The sequence below is a fragment of the Ischnura elegans genome, chromosome 9 (assembly GCF_921293095.1).
Source record: "Ischnura elegans chromosome 9, ioIscEleg1.1, whole genome shotgun sequence".
NCBI classification, from domain to species: domain Eukaryota; kingdom Metazoa; phylum Arthropoda; class Insecta; order Odonata; family Coenagrionidae; genus Ischnura; species Ischnura elegans.
In genome coordinates, this window is record NC_060254.1 from 20,408,991 (window position 1) to 20,425,250 (window position 16,260).

A 16,260-nucleotide genomic window follows, 5' to 3' on the forward strand; every position below is an offset into this window, starting at 1 on the left:
GAAAATCGTCGCCGCAGACCAGCGGAAAATAAGGGTTTTTCTCCCCGACAGTGGCTTAGTAAGCACGACCCTCGCCACATGTGCCACAGTGTGGACTTGTGACGTCAACATCTTGTTCGGTAAAACCCATCCCGAAGTTCGCTCTGAGAAGATAGCTTGGTGGTGTAACTGGTAGCACGCCTGACCGGCAATCGGGAGATCCGGGTTCGAATCCCGGCTAAGTCAAATATTTTTTCATGGCGAACTTCATCCTTTGGTGTATTTAACTTTGCACCCGTGCGCGTGACTGCGTACAAAGTCACTTGTTCCTTCAGTGCTTTGAAAATCGTCGCCGCAGACCAGCGGAAAATAAGGGTTTTTCTCCCCGACAGTGGCTTAGTAAGCACGACCCTCGCCACATGTGCCACAGTGTGGACTTGTGACGTCAACATCTTGTTCGGTAAAACCCATCCCGAAGTTCGCTCTGAGAAGATAGCTTGGTGGTGTAACTGGTAGCACGCCTGACCGGCAATCGGGAGATCCGGGTTCGAATCCCGGCTAAGTCAAATATTTTTTCATGGCGAACTTCATCCTTTGGTGTATTTAAATATATAATAATTTATTAAATAAAACATATTTAACCGAATAATCGCCAAATAGTATTAGCTAAATTTCAGTCCTGCCGAGTAAACAAGGGTGAAACTTTTAATTACCGTGAGAATAAATTCACAGGGATTAGATCTTTTGGCCTTCCAGGACACTACGCAGACAATGACGCTACAAAGGCTCACGAATACCCATCACAATCGTGCGCACCAGTTTCGATTCTCGTTCAGGGAGAATTTTTTCTCACGATAATTTACGTGAATTTCATCAAAAAATAGGAGCTCGTATTTTTGGCCAAAGGTAAATGAAAATATATACTTCAAATTATAAAATCCAAGTGGGCATTCATGTGTCTCATACGAAGGTTGGTTTAATGCCTCATTATTACAATAAATATTGTGAGGCATTTACTTCCTAGGGAGACCATTGGGCTCCTATTTAAAATATTTCGCTTTGCCACTAGCGAAAAGACACTGAATTTAGTTATTTAAACTTATTTTTTAACTTATTATTTTAAGTTAAATTTAGTTTTTTAACTAAATTCAGAGTAATAAAAATGGAAAAAATTGTAAAGTTAAGATCTTTTTTATTTGAGAAGAATGAAATTTTCAACTCCTAGAAATTTTACAGGGCGAACTAAAACGGACAATTAAGAGATATACACCGAAGCTCTTGCAAATTATGCTTATCAGAAAATACCCAATGCTCAAGAAAATAATAGATGGTTTCCGTGTCATCGTAAAAGCCAGGGCTTTCACTGGGGTCTGTGTGTCCCATCAAACACCGCTATTTGGACAAACCAAACTTCTGCGGCGAATGACATTAACTCTCCACCTATTTTCTCAGCCTTGATTTCCTCCTCCTCTCCCGATTTCGGAACTGATAAAGAGGTAAGGAAGCGAGGTCGCACGAACCATTGAGTGGAAACTCCGTGAAGAGGAAATGTTAGGACTTCTTTTTACGTCGAAGATTTGGGTCCTCTCCACTCAGGTCGAACTAGACATTCCGAGTTCTGATGCGGACAGATAGGAACAGAAGAGAGAAGAGACTCGTCTAGTTGATGGCGAAGGTCAATATGGTGTGAAGGAGAGGAAACCGATAGTGATACGAATTTCTGTAGGAACGAACATATTATCTATCTTTACCTTTTTATAATTCTTATATGTTTAAAGACTTTTTAAAATATCTTCCTTTTCCTTAGATGAATTGTCGAAGTTCCAGCATGATAGTTCCTAAACTCCCTTCTGCTTTTTAATTTATTTCGGAAATTCAGAAGGTGTCTTCAACTGGCGAACAGCAAATATTAAGTTCTAATCTGCGGCTAAACTGCAAATCTAGAAATGCCGTCCAGTCGTGCCGCAAAAATAATTGACATCACGTAATAAAATACCAAAAATTGTCATTCCGGCAAGAAAGTGGAAAATTCGATTTTTAAACGTCAATAATATGGACAATAATGAGAAAGGCATATTGAACATTTCTTTATTTCGGAGTGATCACTTATTTCTTTCACTAATTGGGTGGTAAAAGAAATATCAATTCCAAAATTCATAATAATCAAGAAATTTTGTCAAGTATGTCAATACATACTTCGGCGATGGAAGTGTGAAGAAAAAAAGTTGAGCTGGATGTGTAGTAATTACACGTGGACATGGCAGCTTAACTATAAAAATCTGCAATGTTTTTGCTTCTAATGAAATATGACTTTGAATTAAGAAAAAAACGAAGTTTCTCCATAAACAAAAGAAACCTTCACTTGAAAAAATAAACTTTTAAAATTTACCAAAAGCGGCTACATACAGGAGAAACAGTTAAAATCAAGGAATTTTAAAAGGAGTGGGAAATTCTTCAGTCTTTTTTAAATATTTTATTTTTTAAACTTTTTACTTTTATTTTTTTCGGCACGTAACATAAGTTAGCTGAGCTGGCACGTATTGATTATTGGCAGTGTTAGTTGGATTTTTATACAATAAAGCAACTCTGATTTGATGCTGACATGTTGTCTTCGGCCAACGGAAGTTAACTTATAGACTTCTCCTCTTTTCTGACCTTTAATTTCCTCCTCCTCAGATTCCGGAACTGACAAAGGGGAAAGTAAGTGAGGTAGCACTGATCGGAGGATGAGGAACCCCACGAGGCGGAAATGTTTGGATCTCTTGGACCAAGCGAACATTCGGGTCCTGTCCACTCAGGTCGAACAGGTTGTGATCTCTGATACGGAGTGATAGGATCCGGAAAGGAAGGATGCGCGTCTGGTTGATGGCGAAGGTGACGATATGTTTCGCGCTAGGAAGGAGCAAAGTGTGGAACACGGTAAGGTGGACAGGGAGACAGGATTGGTCGAGGTTGAAATGGGAGATGGATGGATGTATCCACAAAGATGATACTACAGGAAGAAGACAAGCTGCAACCAGGCACCTTACTAGAAATTTGGATTGGATAGTGATTTAGGGTTATTACGAATATAAATTACTAAAATACCGAAAGTTTATAGTTTGAAACTTATTGTAATGGAAAAAATAGAAGTAATTTGTACTCTTCTCGAGCGCATCGAAAAATCACATTTTACATCAAGTAAGCTACAATTATTGATGAAATTTTTTCGGGCTTTGCACCGGGTGAGTTGATTTCATGCAACGACATAGCGACTCGTCTTGTGATTAACAATGCAATAACAATTTTTTTGAGGATGGGTAACGAGTCGTTGCCCGAAACGTCGGCAGCGATGAAATTGCTTACCCTTTGTGGAGACCAAGGAGAGTTCACCACTGCTATTTGCCGGGAAAGGGTGAAATCTTAATTCACAAACTATATATATTTCGCCGATATAAAATTGAACATGATAGTCATCGTTGGTATTTACCGGAAAAGAAATAGTTATTACGACTGTCTCCCTAGGCAAATATTCCCGAAATCCACCTTATGTTTCGCAAATCATTTTCAACTTTACATTTATCAACACAACTCATCGAAAAAATATTATGGTAGGTACATAATATGAAATATTGCTGTATCTCAAAAGTGCCAGAGATAAGGTCCCTCTGGGCTGGTCGCCTCCAGGGTAAAAGATTGCGGGCAATCGCCAAAAAGGGCCGCAACAAATTTCGGGGTGGGGGAGTTCGAGGCTGAAGCCCCTCAACCCCATTACCCTCCCTTCTCTGGCTACGTGCCAGGGTGCAACATGATACCAAAACGTCTAGGAAACTAGACCTCAAAGAGAAGGTGATTAAATGCCAGAAGGGACCGAGTGAGCAAGATCCTAGAAGGAGTAAGAGATAAGATATGCCGTATAAAAATCTTTATAAGAAGGCGGAATATCTTAATCGGCCATATATTGAGGCATTATGGCCTAATAAAGACAACAGCTGAGGATCATGTGGATAACAAGAATATAAAAGGAAGATCTTGAATAAAACATACGTTGCAGGTAAAGAAGGACGTAAAAGAGAAGAAATATGTAGGTGTGAAAGTATTAGCTGAAGTAAGAATTGTTTAGAGAGGTGCGTCAAACAAAACATAGGATTGTTGATGATGATGATTACAAAAAGAGCAATGAAGGGAAGGAATGAAAACAGAGGAGAGATTTTAGAATTGAATGGAAAGGATTGAGAGGAAAGAAAACTGAGAAACGAAGATGGCAAGGTCACTATTTTAAATTAACAAAACGCCGAAAGATATATATTATTTCAAACGAAACTTAATAAATGAATAATCTCCCGATCGCCGTAGGGAATATGCAAATAAAAATTTGGCGAGCACGAAAACAGTAATACCTCACGTAAACCCATAATCATGGCTATCCTATTATTTCCTCATTAGGAAAAATTCCATAGATACCAAGAAGTATCTACGGTGAAATTGGTCAACATAACCGAAAGGTTTCTTTTTCGAATTATGATAAAATATAGAAAAACATGGACTTGGAATGGTAAATAAAAACAAATTTAAATGCAATTATGATTGGTTTTGCCATTTTCTATCGTATCTAGAGAATACTTAAAAGAGAACCAATAAGGATACTGGAAAGAAGTGCCTGAGGGAGATAGATGAATTAACTTGGAATAGAGAGAAATGGAGGGCTTTAGTATGTATCAGAATCTTAGGATTGAAATAGTATGTATGCGTGTATGTATGATTAAGTATGGGAATGCGAAGTTAGTTTTCAATTTTCCTATTAGACCTTTCCGGTATCTAAAGCTAAATTATGTAAGAACATATAGGGATAAATTGATTGCTAATAAAACAATGATTAACGGTAGAACGAATGAAGTTGATGATGGATTAATTAACATTGTGGAAGTTATGCATGATAGAATAAAGTACAAGAACTTTAACCTTTACACAATTTTAATATTTCGCATCTGGTTTCGACGAGTCATACATCATTTTCAAGGTAGACGGCCTAGCTAGCTTGAAAATGACGTACGACTCGTCGAAATATTAAAATTGGGCAAAATAGGGTGGTTTCCTATTATTTTTTTATTTTATTACTCGAAAGATTATTACTCCTGGAGTACGCATTTAACGCTCTTAGATTATTAAATGACAAAATCTAATTTTCGCGATTAAATGAAAATTGAAAATTTTCAAGCGCGCGAAAGCGCGACGGCTAAGTATGAATGCCGCGAAAAGCCCGTGTGACATCATTCTGGTTCCCGCTACCGCCGTGTGAGGTGACCTTCGGGAGAGGATGTATGCGCCAATACGATACAGGGTGCTAGCAGAGTACCCTGCTAGCAGGTAGCGCTTAGCTTAAATAAGGATTATTAATACCCTATCAAACGAAGGAAACTTTCCGACCATATGCAGTTTTCATAGGTGATTATTAAGAGGTTTTTCTCTGAGCCTATCTACTCGCATAGAAACTAGGTCCCTGTGACGTCACGTGAAGTGGCATTGCATATGCGCCAATCTGGCCTTTTTCAAATGCGGTTAAAATTGACTATTGCCATTCACCTAAACTGGGATTTCTAAAACCAAATAATTTGTATATTATGAATACACTAACGGTGGGTAACGAATCGTCATCAATGCCTTTCGTTTCCTTTGATGAAGGAAACAACCCTATTAACGTATACCCATTAGCCAAGATATTTACTCGTACTCACACGAACAACTGTATGCTATCAGGAGAGATCACTAGTAAAAGGGGTGGTGGCTGTAGATGCAGGGAGATAAGAAAAAGTGTGGAGACATTGATGTGAGGAGCGGACATTGGGATAAGGCAGTGGATGAAGACAGAGTGCCATAGTGAGGGAAAAAAAGCGAAGCGTCGGAATTGAAGGTGACAGGGAAACGTAATAACGCAGACTATGGAGGGTGCGTGGAGGGGAGGGGTGTGGGTGGGGGGAGGTTGGAGTGATGCAAGGAAGAGGGGGAAACAGAATTGAAAGGAAGAGAAGAAGGACTTGTCCCTCGAGGACGGAGGATAGATTGACACTGGGAGCGTCTTTCACTGGATAAAAGCTTTTGACAGGTGGACAGAAATTCGGCGGGATTTTTTGAGATTTCATTAAGTGCTCCAAGCCCATCTTTACCCGTCATCGCATTTCCGTCTGGCTAGAAAGCATCAACGCCTCTAGGGAAAGGATTCTTACCACCAAAGAGAGAGAGGGATAGAAAAGGATAGTCTTAGTTCAGACTTGGATCTCAGTTTTTTGGGAAAGGATAATAGGTATCGTATTGCGAATGAAAAATACGAAAATTCCTAAGAGGAAAAATCGTTTTACTTGACCGGACTTTGGGGATAATTAAACACCATTTGGGGAACACCGTTCGCATAGTATGCGAAAGGTGCTCCTCCTTGGAGTTTCCACGAAAATTTCAAGAGCAAAATTTATTGTGCACTTGTGGGTGACTCCTTAAATGTACCCTGTTGACATTCCGCTGTTGTTCCGTGATAAATTATTGTTGGAAAATGGACAAAAGACAAACTACATTGCACAACGGTGGAAAACGATATTTAAAAACTTGATAAAATGGAGGCATTGTCAGTTAGTATGTAACTATTCTAAATATCTGGGATTTTGGAATGGAATACTAATCTATCGGTCGTAATTTATGCAAGAGATGGTTTTAATGCAATATTTTAAATTGCAAGGCCGATATATCAATGCACTCTAGAACAAGTAGTTTCTACACCGCAATAACTCTACTGCAGTATCGAATGAGTTTCATAGACCCCAATTCCTCTTAAACGACTTTATCACTAATACAACTGTCAACTCAAAATCATGCATGAATATTGTCGTATAATTTTGGCAGTAGAGGAGTAGATTGACAGTGGTGGTGCTTCATAAATAAAATCCTCCTTAAAAGGAAAGAAATTTGGTGACTTTTTTATATTAAATTAAGTGCTTCAAAGCCTTTTCTATCCGTCATTCCGTTTCCGTCTGGCAAGAAACCACTGATGCCTCAAGGGAAAGAATAGCTTCTTCCCGCTTTGGAGAAAATAATACCAATGCCTTAGACGGACTTGAATCTAAGCTATTACGTAAATGTTATATCTTATCTCGCGAATGGCTGGAAAATTCCACACAGGAAAAATCTTTGTACTTCAGCGATTGAAACCCAAATCTCTAGAATTCCCGATATTCAACTTCAAATCCCGGTCAAGATAAATTATCTATCTTACGTGTAATTTTTGCGCTTAATATGCATTTCCGGATGGTTACGCAAAAGTAATCTGCCAGCCAGTCCTTTGTTGTTCCCTGAATAGTTATTTCTGGAAAATTGTAAAAAGACAGGCCATTGAGCCCAACAATAGAGGAAGATTTTATAATATGACAAAGGGTCTATAGCTTTGATAACTATATGCATTGCGTATCGAACCAATTTATAAAAATGTAACTATCAGATATGTACTACATTCGAAACTATTATATTTATTAAAAACGACGATTTGAATGCAAAGGTTAGGTTTACATGGATGATATATGAGGGGTTAGATGGAAGATGGGACTTTCTAGTCCCAATCTCGCCCAATAAAGACGTATTATTATTATTATTATATCCAAGTTTTCCTGACCGTAAAAAGTAGTCACTACAACGAATGAACTGTACTCTTACATCAACTTGAGTTCCGTAAATCATAAAACTACTTATTTGTACAACCATATTTATTTAATCAACTGATGCGTCATAAAAACGAAATAACGCTGTAATGATATTCATGAAAAGATTGTGTATCTATTATGATAAAATTTTGGCAGCAGAAGTGCAGATTGACACTGAAAGGGTATTTAGCTGATAAAAGCTTTTAACGGGAGGAGAGAAATTCTTTTTTTTTATTTCATTGAGTGTTTCAAGCCTGTCTTTATCCGTGATCGCATCTCCATTAGACTAGAAAGCATCGTCGTCTCAAGGGAAATGCTTCTTCCCGCCTGAAAGAATAGATTAATATGTCCTGGATATCATTTCTTCGGGTATAGATGATATCTCTTTGCAGAAAATTTGACAAAAGAATCACAGAAAAACTCTTTTGTCAAGTGAAAAAATGTGTGAAGGTATGTACTTATCGGTTATCTAACCATTCTGCAGATCGATCATTTGATATGCACAGCACAACCAACGGAAAAGTTATTTTTTAATTTTTACTAGGGTTTCAGTGCAATATTTGCCCTTGAAAAGATGAAATGAATATATTTTCCAGATCTTCAGAAAACAGTATGCATTGCGCATCAATAGCTCTAACGCGACATCAACCCAGTGTAATGAATATCAAAATCCCTCAACAATTTAGCCAGATATACAGAAAGGACCATTAATTCACAAATATGAGACGAGTTAAAAATAATAATGCTAAAACGCACAAATATTATTCCTGTAGCAAAAACTTTAAAAACTAATTTCTCATTCAGAATATATGCATCGTCTTCACAGAAGGTTAAATATTAACGCTTATCTAATAGTTGATGATCAGATATTTGTAACATTAATTGAGCTTAACCTTCAACGCGATAATATGCATAGTCTGAAATTTTTTCATCAAAGGAGTAAATTATCCCCACAAGTTGAACGACCCTATATCAAGGTCTCGTGGCACAGAGCCGGGCAGCGACGCAACCCGGGATAAAACATGATAAAGATGAAACAGTTGTTTTTTATCACAGATTTTATTTTCAAACTGATAGATGTTTCGACAATATACACTGACCTTTACGATGACAGTGATTATTCCCGAAACCAAGGCCGTTTAGGAAATACAATCTGTAGAAATAAAACAACTGTTTTATCATCATCATGAAATCAATTCTCGATTTCCGCCAGGCATCGTCTATGACGTTAAAGGCAACGATTTTGATTATAATTTTTTTATGTTATTAGGGATGGGCATACATACATTAATGACTGGAGATATTGAGCATAGGTTTATGGTTACTACGGGGGCGTTTCCTAGAAATCATTTGGGGAACACTGCAATACACGATTTATGGGCGGTCAGCTATGTAAACGTGTTAAATATTAGATGGACAGGTCCCTCTAAAATCACTGGCACTAATGTCCTTTTCTTTTCTTCCTTTCTCTTTCCTCAGCGCGAGGCACGGGTCCACCATCACCATTGGTATCAGCAGCCGGAGCTTTATCAGGATGTTGAAGGGCGTGGAGGGTGGGCAGGCGATGGAATCCGGCTAGACCAATGGCACCCTCGCCCCCCTCATCCCGACCCCTACCCCTCACCCCCCTCTTCATACTCCTCCTCCTGTACGCCGCCCCCGATCACCGCCCAGCGGGGGCACACGCCTCCGCGGAGGCGCAAGGCGGTGGCGGCGGGGGCAGCGGGGGCGGAGGGACGACACAGCCGCCACCGTCGCCTGCGGAGCCGATGCAAGCCGACGCTGTCGCCGTGGTGGACGTGGCGGAAGTCGGTGAGTTGAACGAATGCCATACATGACTATATGTCTCCGTAGGTCACTTCGTGATAATCCATCGTAAGCTTCAATAAGGAAGACATCTACTGTTTTGCACTAGATAACAGTGCGTTATAACAATACGTACCGCATGATAATTTTCATTATCAATGCAACAATTTTGGTTTTGAGATGTCCGTGAATTAAACTTGGTTCTATTTCCGCAATGATTTATTAACAAACGTCTTTCAACCCATAATGAGACGATTTGCGCTTTGAAATCTTCCACCTGAAAACTATTAAGCACTCTGTGCATGCACTTTATTTCTCGTACAAAAAAATCGCAGCTGAATATTTTAAGTTTCATCGGATACAGTATCATATCTAAAACCTCATGACTAAAACTCATCTCTTTAAGGTATGCGGGCATTAATTTTTAATTTTGAAATACATAATTTTTTACTAAAAGATGAAGTTATTCATGTCTTATGTAATCCACAAGAGAAGGGAAAGAAGAATTTGAATAAAGTAAGTGCTCCTGCTTTCAAATGAAGAGGTCAACACAGAGCTTAATCCTTTTAAATCCCAAACAAAGACTTCCAATTCACCGTTGCATGCGATACGGCTCGTTGCGCCATTTTCCTCAATGCAGTAAATTAAGAAGTCATGATGTAAGTACTCATTAAAACCAAGATTAATATCACTTTATTCAAAAACAGGATACATAACACTGAAATGATATTTTAAATTCCAAGCGGTAGTTATAAAAGAATTAGTTCATTCATCTGTATGTATATTCACTTAATTGGGCGCAACACAAGTGCAAAAATTAGAAGCTGTAGTTACTGAACACGTTTTGAAATAAAATATCACAATATTTCCACAAAATTAATTTAATGCGAAGTGTGTTGCAATACAATTATTCAAAAGCTTTACCTATAAATCTTGGCTGAAACGCAATTTTTTATAAAGGCATCCAACTAAAATATTTATTAACGGTTTCCAAACCTTTGAATCGAAGAAAGTCCATTTTTTTGTTCTCATAATCTTATAATGGGTACAATGCGGTTATTAAAATAAGCAACAATTCGTAATGAAAATCAAATTGGTTAAGTTCCAATGGTCCATAAAAATAATTTTGTAATTCTACTCTGCTTTCTGTGATACTTCACCAAGACCATTATGCAGTAACATTAAATTACGAAAATATTGAAAAGAAATTTGTGCGTTACGCAACATAACATATCATTCCCCATATCCACTCCTAACCACTATAATCTTGCTTTAATAAGTGCATTTAAAGCTACTGTCAATTTTCCACAAATACGTATATGCAGAAAGTATGTATTTATTGAACATTCCCGGTGATTTATTTACAACTTTGTTATAATTCCACCAGATTAAGCTTGAAACAACGCTCTATACCCTGATTTAATACTAAAAATATGAAATTGAAACCGTTCAGTTTTTCTGAAGCATCCGACGAAAATATTTATTGACGGATTCCAAACTTTTTGGATCACTTAAGCATCAAACCGTCTAGCTGTTTTGAATATAAACGAGGGTATAGAAGGAGGGAATGGGGGAATGCAAATTCAACACCTCTGGAGGGCTCACATCAAGGGAACGTGAGATGAGAGCGGGATGGCAGACTGACTTCCCATCGCTAACCCACTCCATCTTTCTCCCCCCCCCTCCCCCATCCTTCCGTCAAAAAGTCGATCGCGAGAATGAGAGGCCTATATTCCATACAGATCGCCCGACCACCCCTCCAATTTCCATCCCCCATCGGAGGCTTTCACTCCTCTCTCCATCCCTATTCCCTATGGAAGGGAACGCGTTTTCCCCAACCCGACCAGTACCTACCATAGAAGTTTTTGTAGAGGCTGTCAGTGCATAAAACTGAAGCCAGTTCACAGATGCGGTCGCTATAGTAACCTACCACATTTGTTATGCTATCTGTATGCAGGGTTTTTCAGGAGAATACATCCAATCGTTCATTAGATAGTAAAAAGAGACAATTTTAAGATATTATTAATCCATAAACATGTGATCGAAACTCCTTTGTTACTCATCCATGGCAACGCAAACATTATTTTGGATTGACATTGCAGCTACAATCAAAACTGATTTTCTCTAATAACCAAACCACCCCTTTTCGACATTATATTTTAACTATGGAATTTTAAGCACATTAAATTATTAAGGTTGGACAAATATATGGGATTATAATTGTCTGAAACAATCCTTGATCTTAATGAAACGAGAGCTTTGAGTGAGTGTCAAATATGGTTGCGCAACCCCACCCATTTGAAGACGTTAATCATTTATGTCTATAATTCCAAACTATAGAGCATGGGATAATTTAATAATCCTTTTAGCATGCATTCTACAGGCTTAACTTCAACACACGTTACGTTTCACTGATGTCTATATTGAGGCATGAGACTTTGGCTAAGTTCCAACACATTGTTCCAGGCGATTATAATCGCAATTTTTTCGTCCAAACTTAATTATTTAATGTCCTTAGAATCCAGAGTAATAAATAAAATGTTGAAAAGGCTGGATACACAAGAAAAGAAGTTTTCATGGTAACTACGAAGTTCATCCAAATAATGTGTGCGTTGCCATAGTTCAGTATCTGAGGAGTTGCGAACTTATATTCATGGACAAAAAAACCTTATGTTACCCTGTATACACAGCTTCGCAATACTCTTCATCTTTCTGAATCCTTCTTCATCTTTCTTAGGTAGTTAGGCAGTTGCACCTTGGTCTCCCTCAGTGGACTTTTCCATCAATTTTTTCCTTGCATTATGCTTCTAATTTCACATCTATGTCCCATTATGCGCAACGCTTTGACTGCATGACCAATTACGTCCAGATATCTTTTAGAGCCAGAAAACATCTTCGTAGAACCTAATTGTTTCCAAGTCCGCAAGAAAGAGAGGCATTTTACCGAACGAATATTTATAGGACGTCATGCATACGTTTACCCCCCGAGTAATTAAGGACTTCAATAAATGTCAGATGGAGCTAAGTAGTCAAATCAATGCCATGTCCTCCCCCATTTTTGTGAGTAGGCTGGGGTCCTGATGTCCTCCTATACACGCCTATGGATGCATATTGGGGGAAGGATAAAGAGACGCATGATAAATTTTAGATGTACTATCGGCAAAAGGTGGCTGACGTTATCCAAAACGAGACCAACCTGGCATTTTTGTAACTTGATGTCAGAAATAATTCACGGGTAGACTACTCACCCTCAACGTTTGTTGATATTTCCTCAAGTAACAATTCCGTCGCATGACACATTTATTAAACCAAGCAGCACAATAAATAAAAACTCCAAATCAACAAGTTATTTTTAAGAAACTTAATACACTACAGATTAGTTAGGGGAGTTCCTCTTAACCCCAAACAAAGGATGATTTCAATTAATGCCACATGGAACTCAGGGCACGAAGGCAAATTTTTGAATCTTTATTAACTGTTCTTGTCGGTGTTAACTCTCCCCACCACCTGCATTTGGTGGTGATTTTCGTGGTAGTGCTGAAGTGTACTAAGCGCTATTCCACTATTTTATTTCCAACTGCCGCGTAAACGATTCGAACCTACAATCTTCGGTTTGGCAGGCGAGGACTTTACCCCACCACCTCCACCGAGGCCGGCACATTAAACTAACATATCACAATTTGATATGATACAATGATCATTATTTTCCCAACTCATCTCAGACATCTACGCAAGCTTTGCCTCATACTACGATTGCAGTTATTTTAAGCTTAGGCAAAGAAAAATTAAATAATAATCAGCCTAGGAAACAATAATAAATATTTAAAAATATAATCGAGCTACACTTTTAAGCTTCCCTTGCCTCATTTCGTAAGCGACTGGTTTCCTAACACCCCCCGCTACACGCCCGCGATGGCGGCTCGCTGTGTAGCAGGTAGATGTTCCCCACCCACCCTCCTCTTACAGGGTCTCCCCAGCCCCAGACCTCCGTCCCAATCCCCTCCACGGACCGACTTCCGATCCTTGGCTCCGAAAGCGGCTTTTCACGATGCGGTAACCGGACTTTGAGGGGCTTAAACAGAGTGAGAGATTGAGAGGTAGCTTGGCACCTCTTCTTGCTCCACCACACTTCATCCCTCTCTCTCTCTCTCTCCCTCCCTCCCTAGATGACTTCTAATTGGTCCGGACCCACTCCCAGAATTGCCACACCTAACGCATACCTCCAAAGCATCCGGTCTGCTTTTCCCACATCTCCCAACACGCCACATGGCCTTGTTTCGACCTCGATACAGCTAAACCATTTCCTCTCTGGACCACAGTTGTAGGCAGCATCTCCGGTGAACTGCCGAACTATAATATTGCTTATTTCATAACCACGTCGCATTTTCTCCATTTCAATGTACCAATTATGCACGGGTGGGACGAAGAAATTCAGAGAAATTTAACTCACGGATAAGAATATGAATAACTGATATGAAAAACCTAAGATCATACATGAATATTAGTAACTAAATAGTTTCTGTGTAAAGGACGAGGAGCCATGTGCTTGACAGGATAAATTTTGTTACCATCGTGAACCCAAAAAGTTTAAACTTTGTAATATTTTCCAATTTTCCTGAATAATAAATATATTATACCTGTCGAGGGACACGTACAAATATAATTTTATGAGTCACCTATGAATTAATTTAAAGAAGAAAAAGAGAGAATCCCATTTACTTCTAAGCCTTTCCAAAGATATACCTAGATTTTCCACTAGCAAGTCGGTACATATATATTTATTTAAGACAACGTTATTCTTATATTAAAATTATAAGCCTCATTCCATATTTTAGTACGAATTACTAGGCCAAATATAGTTTATCGGAATATTTTTTTTGCGAAAAGATTTACTCCACGATTCCTTCCGGCTTCAAAAAATGAATTCACTAACGCAAAAAATACAGCAAAGATTAAAAAAATCATTTTTTCGTTGCACTTTTCCAACGAAAAACACAGTACAAAGTTACACCGCATAACACTATGAGTAGCCCGAAGAAAAACCCGTTTTTGCGCCAATTATCGACCAACGCCATCATTCACTAACCATTATAATGACCCAAGACGGGTACATTCAAGGCCCTAGTATTTATTCCATTCGTTTCCTTCGGAAAGTCCTCAGATTTGTAATTTTTTATAGAAATCAACTGTATGTCTGAACAGAAGTATTTTCATTTTCCAGCATCCACTCATTATGACTATCATGATATCATTTCTCAGTACAGTTTTCACTGCTAATTTATACTTTTTACCATGGAAATTGTGATCTAAAAAACCACATGCGCTTACAAAGTTTTCACAGTCAATACGACAAGGTGGGGCAACACACACTGTCTATAAGGAAACGTATACTCCGTAAGAATCCCTACCCTTCGAATAATACCTAGTGAAAATCATTTCACTCTTTCAGAACTACTATACTCGATTAGTAATTATATGTTTATCCTTGCAACTATGACAAATTGGTTTGTTGCATATAGAAGTTTCGTATGACAAATTTCGTGTAAAATATAGAAATAACCACTTTAGCTGGATAGCTCACACTTCTATGTGAATTAAATTATTTTATACGCACATTATTTATTAGTTCTATAAACAAGATTGTATATGCAATCCATTTGGGTTCAAATTAAATCTCACCCAAATGATATAATGGTACGCCGAGAAAAATGAATAACGTTCTTTAAGTGAATAATCTCTCTGTCGATACATTGCTAACAATGCCACAGAATTAAATATTTAATGAAATGTACTTTAAGTGAGGCTGAAACTAATTTAGACATAAAAATCATCTATGCAAATATATTGATTTAATTTGTGCTCAAACAAATGCTTTGAGTTCGACTTAATCACGACTTTCTCTGGGGTATTGCTACATATTGTATGACTGGGTATCATCAACTCCAAGCAAGCATAGACCATTACTCATTACAAACCTAAATGTTGTAATGTTCATAGCCCAAAGTATTTTTTCGAGCGTTCGCTAGGCATATTATTAAAACACTAATTGTAAGTAGAGCACCAAATATGATTACTCCACGAGCGTACTCCCACGATAGTATTAAACATCGGCAAATCTGCGATGGACCGCCATATTAGGGACCAAAGATGCCAAGTAATAAAGGAAATCTGAGCAAACACAAAGTAAGCAGCATGAAAATAATTTAGTCAGTTTGAAATGAAACTTTGTGCTCACTCACTCGAAAGAGAAAACTGTACTCCTTCGTCTCGGTGAAATTCCTTCTTTCAATGAGCCTCAGCGACCTCGCAGACTTCCGAGGGGAAACTTCAAGAATTTCCCAAGCCTTTGCTTCCCTCCCTCGCTTTCTCACGAAAACCGATATTCAAACTTCTTCCTTCACTTCCTCCCTCTTTCCCTCACTCCCACTTTTCCCTTCCACCCTCTTTCATCTTTTTTATATTTTTTTCATCTACAACTCAGCGTCAAGTTTAATTTCCATTTCCTGCCATGACTACAAAACGTCCGTCACAGGGAAAAAATGATTGAATGATTTTATTCCGGTTGGATAATACCACTACGGTAGAAGATTAAATATTTATGCAGCACTTAATGGAAATTGCGCTTTGTTGGTGATAAATGGACTTTTAAATTTGATATGGTTTTCAGGAGTAAGCCAGCCATTATTAAGTGAAAATTTTCAACCATGATTACACAGTGACTATTTGGTTTAATTACAATGACTTTGCTATGATAGGTAACATTATGATGCATGTATTACGGTACTGTGATCAATGTACATTCATTATTACAACA

The 16,260-nt window shown here is 38.3% G+C and overlaps 1 protein-coding gene across 1 annotated transcript in view; it reads left to right on the forward strand.

Moving 5' to 3' along the window:
- Positions 1-16,260, forward strand: part of LOC124165804 — a 514,500-nt gene that overhangs the window by 208,887 nt on the left and 289,353 nt on the right. Inside the window, exon 3 of the mRNA XM_046543329.1 lies at positions 9,120-9,452. Coding sequence (XP_046399285.1) covers positions 9,224-9,452 — 229 coding nt within the window. The 5' untranslated portion in view covers positions 9,120-9,223. The remainder of the gene's footprint in view (positions 1-9,119; positions 9,453-16,260) is intronic.